This window comes from Pteropus medius, unplaced genomic scaffold (assembly GCF_902729225.1).
Source record: "Pteropus medius unplaced genomic scaffold, Ma_sr-lr_union100, whole genome shotgun sequence".
In the NCBI taxonomy this organism is placed as follows: domain Eukaryota; kingdom Metazoa; phylum Chordata; class Mammalia; order Chiroptera; family Pteropodidae; genus Pteropus; species Pteropus medius.
Window position 1 is genome coordinate 6,765,050 of NW_024349225.1, and position 6,196 is coordinate 6,771,245.

General features: G+C 61.2%; 1 protein-coding gene across 15 annotated transcripts in view; it reads right to left on the reverse strand.

The window, feature by feature from the left end:
* CACNA1E (calcium voltage-gated channel subunit alpha1 E) overlaps window positions 1-6,196 on the reverse strand; it is a 498,756-nt gene that overhangs the window by 60,442 nt on the left and 432,118 nt on the right. For 14 of the 15 annotated variants that reach the window (XR_005656965.1, XM_039881316.1, XM_039881318.1 and 11 more), the window contains 3 exons: window positions 2,528-2,584; window positions 759-1,406; window positions 59-384 (listed from right to left, as the gene is read on the reverse strand). Coding sequence is in view for 14 of the 15 variants with exons in the window: in XM_039881316.1 (XP_039737250.1) it covers window positions 59-384; window positions 759-1,406; window positions 2,528-2,584 (1,031 nt within the window). In the remaining variant the exon portion in view is untranslated. The remainder of the gene's footprint in view (window positions 1-58; window positions 385-758; window positions 1,407-2,527; window positions 2,585-6,196) is intronic. The other variant, XM_039881319.1, reaches the window with a different exon arrangement.

Sequence of the window (6,196 nt, forward strand, 5' to 3'; positions counted from 1 at the left end):
TGACCAGACTGGGTGTGATGGGCAGTGGGGGTGAAGGGGACAGAGACTGTGTTCTCACTGTGCACCACGGCCGAGTCCACCAAGGGGTCCACGTCGGGGATGGCGACGGTGACGCTGGTGCTCTCGGTGGCGGCCTTGTCCGTGTTGGCCGTGACGCAGGAGAGGTCAGGCTCGCTCTGGCTGATGGCTCGGCCCACGTCCAGCTGCACCTCCCCCAGCAGCGCCTGCTCGCTGCTGCCCTCCGGCTCCGGCTCCGGCTCCTGCTCCGTCAGCGCCGTGTCCTTGCCCACGTCCAGCTCCGGCTGGGGCAGGACGAGCGGTGTGTCCGCTTCATCGAGGGCCCCAGCCAGCCCGGAGCCCCTGGAAACCATCAGACTGTTGGTCCTGTCGAGAGAGAGGACACGGCTGGTGCTCAGACCTCAAGAAGCCGTTCAAAAGAGGCTGCTGCAGGCAGGAAGGGAGAGGCGAGGGGAGGCCCGCCCGGCCGGGCAGAGGAGCTGAGACCCCGCGGGCAGTGTTCTCCGCCTCATTCCCGTCCATCCATCCGTCTATCCGCGGCCCACTCCCAACAGGAGACGCCGCAGAGCAGCCCCTGGGTTTGGGCCACACTCCCGCTCCACTGCCTGTCATATTTACACAGCCCTCATCAAGGCGCGTCAGCATCATCCCCACTTTACGAAAGGGGAGACCGAGATTCACCAAGGCTTACACTGAAGAATCTCTACCGCTGGTCAGGGACGCCGCTGGGACTCACTCACCTCCGTAAGTGCTGGGCCCGCTCCTCCTCCTGGATCGTGGGCTCCTTGGCCCCGCGGCTGCTCCTGGGCTCACGGCCCTTCTCCCCGTCGGCAGGTGTGCCATCATCCAGACTCCGCTCCTGGCTGGCGGACCGGCTCCGGGAGGCCGAGGACGGCTCCTTGCCCTCCGTCCGGACACGGCGGTGCCGGCTTCGCCGCTGGCTCTGCCTGTGCCTGGCCCGGTCCTCAAAGGTCACCACGGTCTCCCCTCCCCGAGCCTCCTGCTGCGTCGGGTCACAGTTCCCATGGCAGGGCCTGGCCGGCCACGGCGGCTCCCGCTTGCCCAGGGACAAGGGGCTCTTCTGGTTGTCCAGGGCACTGGAGAGGTCCCCGCCGTCCCCCTTGAGGGACCCCCCACGGCTGCCACGCTCCTCCTCGCACTTCTCCAGGCCCAGGGCCAGGCCCTCCAGGGCCCGGGGTCTCCGGTAGAGGCTGGGGTGCGCGTTGAGCGGGTTGAGGGGGCTCAGGGGGTTGAGGGGGTTGAGTGGGTTCATGGGTGGCGCCTCCTCCTTGTTGAGGGCCTCCTGGCTGGACATCTGCATGTGCCTCCTCAGCTGGCTGGTGCGCTGCTCCCACACCGACATGTGGTGCCGGCGCCTCCGCTCCCGCCTGGCACAGAGAGGCGAGAGCCACGGTCAGCGCCCGCCGGCTGGAGGCCACGCAGGGCAGCCACAGGGGCGTGGCCCGCCCCAGCCGCCGGGGACAGGGTGGGGCGCGTGGTGCAGGGGAGCAAACTGGAGAGCCCAGGACCTGTGGGCGGGGGGTGGGGGAAGATGCAAAGAGCAGGTGCCCCCCGTTTGCGGGCCTTCCTACTCGAATCCTTGCCCTGTAGTAGCTGACGGGGGGGTGGTGGGGTGGGATCAGCCCAGGACCGACTTCCTAGTCCCCAGGGCCTGTGGGGCCATCAGACAAAGGCCGCCAGGTCTCCGCCCTCCTGCTCTCCTTTGCTTTTGGGGCATCAGTCTGTACCCACTCTGTGCCCACTGCTGGCCTGGCCTCTAACTCGAGGCCAGAGACTTTTCTTCCTCTGCTGTCCCTCTCCTTTCCCGCTCAGACTGCGGCCTGGGATTACAGGGGCAGATACCGTCAGAGGGTGACGACAGGGACAAGCAGACCCACGTTACAGAAAGGCTTCGCATCGCCCTCGAACAGTGAGTGCTTGGGTCTGTGCCACGACGGCTGATAAGAACCACAGAGGACAGGGTGTGCGCAGACCGCCACAGCTCACCCTCAACACCGCTGGTGAGCGCTTCAGCTCAGGGCCTAGAGGGCGTTCAGGTGGCAGCGGGGACACACAAACGTGACACGTACGGGAGAGCACGCGGGAGTGGGCTCGCACGGGCGGAAGGGCGGTCACCCGCTGCTCTCACACGTGCCTGTGGGTGCACAGCCACAGACTGGTGACGGGACACTTACATGTGCCCACACGCCCGTAGGGAGGCCCACACGTGGCTGTGCACAACTGCCCCCGTGAGAGCTCCACCCACACCGACACGTGTCCGCTCAGGCTGCACAGAAGAGCACACGACGCACAGGTCACACGCCTTAGACGCACACCGACACAGGCACGTGTTGAAAGGGACGAACCGTGCGCACGGAATGCACACGCACATATCGCGGCACACACTGATGCGCACACCCAGTGCCACTTGTCCATGACAAGGACAAAGACGCGGTGACCCGCACCCACACGTAACCACTCACAAACACGCAAACCGGTCCACACATACAGGTGGCTGCTGCGTGGCTCCCACATCGACATGTGGTGTCTTCTCCTTCTGTCTCTTCTGGGAAAGAAAAACGAACAGGTTCAGTTCACCCCGACCTCTAGGAGCCACGAGCCCCTCAGCCACCAGCTGGTTTCAAGGGAGGGGCACAGAGTCCCCTGTGCGCCCGGACCTCCTCCACGTGCCTGCTGCCCTCTGCAGACTCCCGAGGGGGTGACGTGACTCCCTGCCATGTGCAAACACGTGGGCCCAGATTCTGAAGCATCCACTCCGAGACGCAAAGGAGCTCTCGTTTCGCAGAGCTGACCGCCTCAGACGCTTAAGCATCGGGCCCCACTGGCACCCTCACTTCTCCTAAACGGCAGGCACAGACCGATTCTGGAAATCCTGTGAAGCTGGGTGGAGAGCTGCACTTTCCCCAGCCACTCCAATCTCACAAAAAATGCAAGGGACAAATGCTCTACCATGCACACCATCCAGGCCGCAAAAGCAGCCCATGGCCGAAGGCAGGGCCACCACTCCAGGGGCCTCCAGGATGTGAGTGGTGACCCTTGCACTTGTGCAACTCGGTTGCCCTGGACAGAAGCCTTGGAGGTTCGTCCTGCTCAGCTGGGTAAAGGCCAGCATCGACCCTTGTAGCCTTGCAGAGAGATCTCTTACGCTTACGAACACGCACACGTGCTGTGTCCTTTCAAACATGGTCAATGTAATGTGAGCGTGCCTGGGCGCGGGCATCACCCACAGAGGCAGACAGGCCTCCTGGGAAAACAAGACTGTCAGCTCAGGTCACTGCTCGGGTGGAGGATAACGCATCTGGAACACCTGCAGGGGAGCCGGCTCCAGCTCCTGAGCTGACAGACCCCGTCCCGCCCAATGGGCCCTGCCTGGACCTAGAGGTTGACAAATGCTGCTCCTTTCCTAATAAAAGTGACACCCACCCATGCGGAACATGCCGGGCAAACTAGCGCCGCTCAGTGGCCACGTGTCACACCTGCAGAGGAGCCCCGTGTTTGGTGGGGCCTGGGGAGCAGCGGCAGCTGGCCTGAGCCTCCCCTGGGGTCTGGCAGAGGCTCAGTGTACCTGAGCACTCACAGAAGGGAGGCAGACAGGACTGTGGGGAGAGGCCCATCAGCACCCTACAGCATGCACCCGTCAGCGTCGACAGCTGCAACGCGACCAGGTTCACGTGGGGTGGCAGTGCCAAGAGGCATGTGGAAGCCCACACTCCAGACAGGCAGCATGCACACCCACGAGGAGAAGCACCGTCTACCATCTAATCGCGAATTCTCATATATTCAAATACTGGAGGCAGAGGCATGTGTGTAACAGTACAAGCACATGGAAGAATTCTCTCTTGCACGCACACGTGTACGCGTGCACACACACACACACACACGCACGCACGCCAGGCGAAAGAGAGACCCAATCTCTAATTCCCACGCAAATCGGACACACACTTCAAACTTCACTTCTCCACTCACACGTGCAAAGGTCCAAGTTCACACCCATCAGAATCGTCAATGGACCTTCATTCCTAAAATCACACAGAGAAGCATCCACATGTCTTCCTGGAAGCCACGCATCTGTGACCTCACATACAGCCCACGATCACCTTGTGGGCCAGGAAGGCCGCTCATATTCTTCCCATTTCAAAGATGAGGAAGCAGAGATTCCAAGATCGTAAGGGGTTCTCCCCCCAAGGTCGGCACATGGAGTGACAAACTGTGACTAGCACTCCGGCCTTCTGGTTTGTCTCTTTCCACGTTCCCCTGGGGACAGCCGCATCCCCTCTTCATCATACTAGGAAACCGGTGGACTCGTCTGCATTCCCCAGCAGCGTACACCCCCCCACCCGACACGGTTCCTGCCAGCGGCACCCCCTTTGCACACGAACCGCAGCCAAAGCCTGGATCTCTGCTCGTCTTGGATGGGTACGGCACCCTCTATCTCGCTGTGCCCGGATACACACACTGCTCACTCCTACGGCCCTAAGCCTACCAGCAGTTCATTCACTGTCATTCCCTAAATAGTGAGCTGCTACTCTGGGCCGAGCATCTCCCCAGCTCACATCTCCAAACCCACTCCTCCCCCAGGCTTCCTCATCTCAGTAAATAGACCCGCCCCCTCCGAAGTGACAGCCAGTCCTCCCCAGCAGCATATTTGGATACCTGTGTGTATTTTTAACCCAAACTCATGAGTTCAGGGAAGGTGGAGGAGAAACTATTCAAGGCCTAGAGAATATTCTAGAGAGGAAGTTGTTCTGCCTTTCCCCATCACTCTTTAACCAACTTTTTTACGGGGGAGGGGGCAGGGAGTTCTTTTCCTCACTCACAGAAGAGTGGCCCAGAGGCCAGGCCTTCAGTTTTGAAAGGGGAAGCCACACAACAGCTGTGCGGGGAAGGGAGGACCCCACACGGAACCCTGGAATGCCCCGTAAGGAGAGGCAGAGACAGCTCAGGAGCCCTTTGCACGAGCTCTGGGCAAAGGGCTCCTCCCTCGCCAGCTGTTGACAAGGTCCGCCGCCAGGACAGCGGTCCAGCTCCTGGGGGTCTCAGACCCTCCCCACTCACACGGTGCTCATGCAGGCCCAGAGCAACGACAGGAACCCACGGTCCTGTGGTCACGTCTCAGCCCCCTCCCCCACACCACCTTCCTCCAGCACCGCACGGGCGGGGCAGCCCCCCGGGGGGCCCACTCCCCTTGCCCCTACTTTCACCAGCAGCCGCAGGTCCAGGTCGTGCCCTTAAAAGAGCCTGTCCTCCCGCTCCAGGCCATCACCTCCGTTCTCTCCCGAGTCCGCTCTAACTGGACTCCGTTCCCAGGGGCCACTGAGACTACTCTTCCAAGGTCACGAACAGCTTTCATTTTGCCAAACCCAATGGCCTCTTTTCTGTCCTCATTCTCCGTGGCCTTGCAGCCATATTTGGCCCCACGGTCCACGCCCCCCTCCTCCCTGAGACCCCCAGGCCGCCTGTCTCCCTGTTCCTTCGCCCAGCTCCAGGTGGCTCCCCAGCCGTCTCCTTCTCGGGGTTTCTCCTCTGCCAGGCCTCGAGGCGCAGGCGGGCTCTGGGCTCCTGACCTCGGTTTCCCCGTCTCCGCCCCGACTGTCTGTGGTCAGCTCTCCCTCGCTGGCAGCTTAACTACCACCCAAATTCACGTGGCTCCCCCCAATCTTTATTTCTAACCCCGACTTCTTTTCTAAACTTCAAATGCACGTAACCAACAGCATATTCAACATTTCCGCGTGGATGTCTTGTAAGTATCTCAAATTTAATGGGGCTAAAATGAACCTGGATTTCCATCATTCTCCAGGAGGCCGTAAATACCACCCCCATCTACCCAGCTGCTTAGGCCTTAACGCCTGGGAGCAATGTTTCTTTCTTCTCGTTCATCCCCACCCTCGCCACATTTATTGCCTCGTTAGCTCATCCTGTCGGTTCTCCCTCGACCGTGTGGGATGACCCCTCGCTTGCTCATCGTCACCACCCTGGTCTGAGAGCCAGCTTTCCGTCTTCCTGCCTCTATTCTCGGCCCCAACAACCCATTCTCCCCAGAGCGGAGGGACCTTTTAAAAGTATAAACCGCGTCGCACACGCCCTTTCCCTCTCCCACAGCTGCACTGAGAATGAGAGAGAAAACCCTTCGCCTGGGCCCTCAGGACCTGCCGAGCTG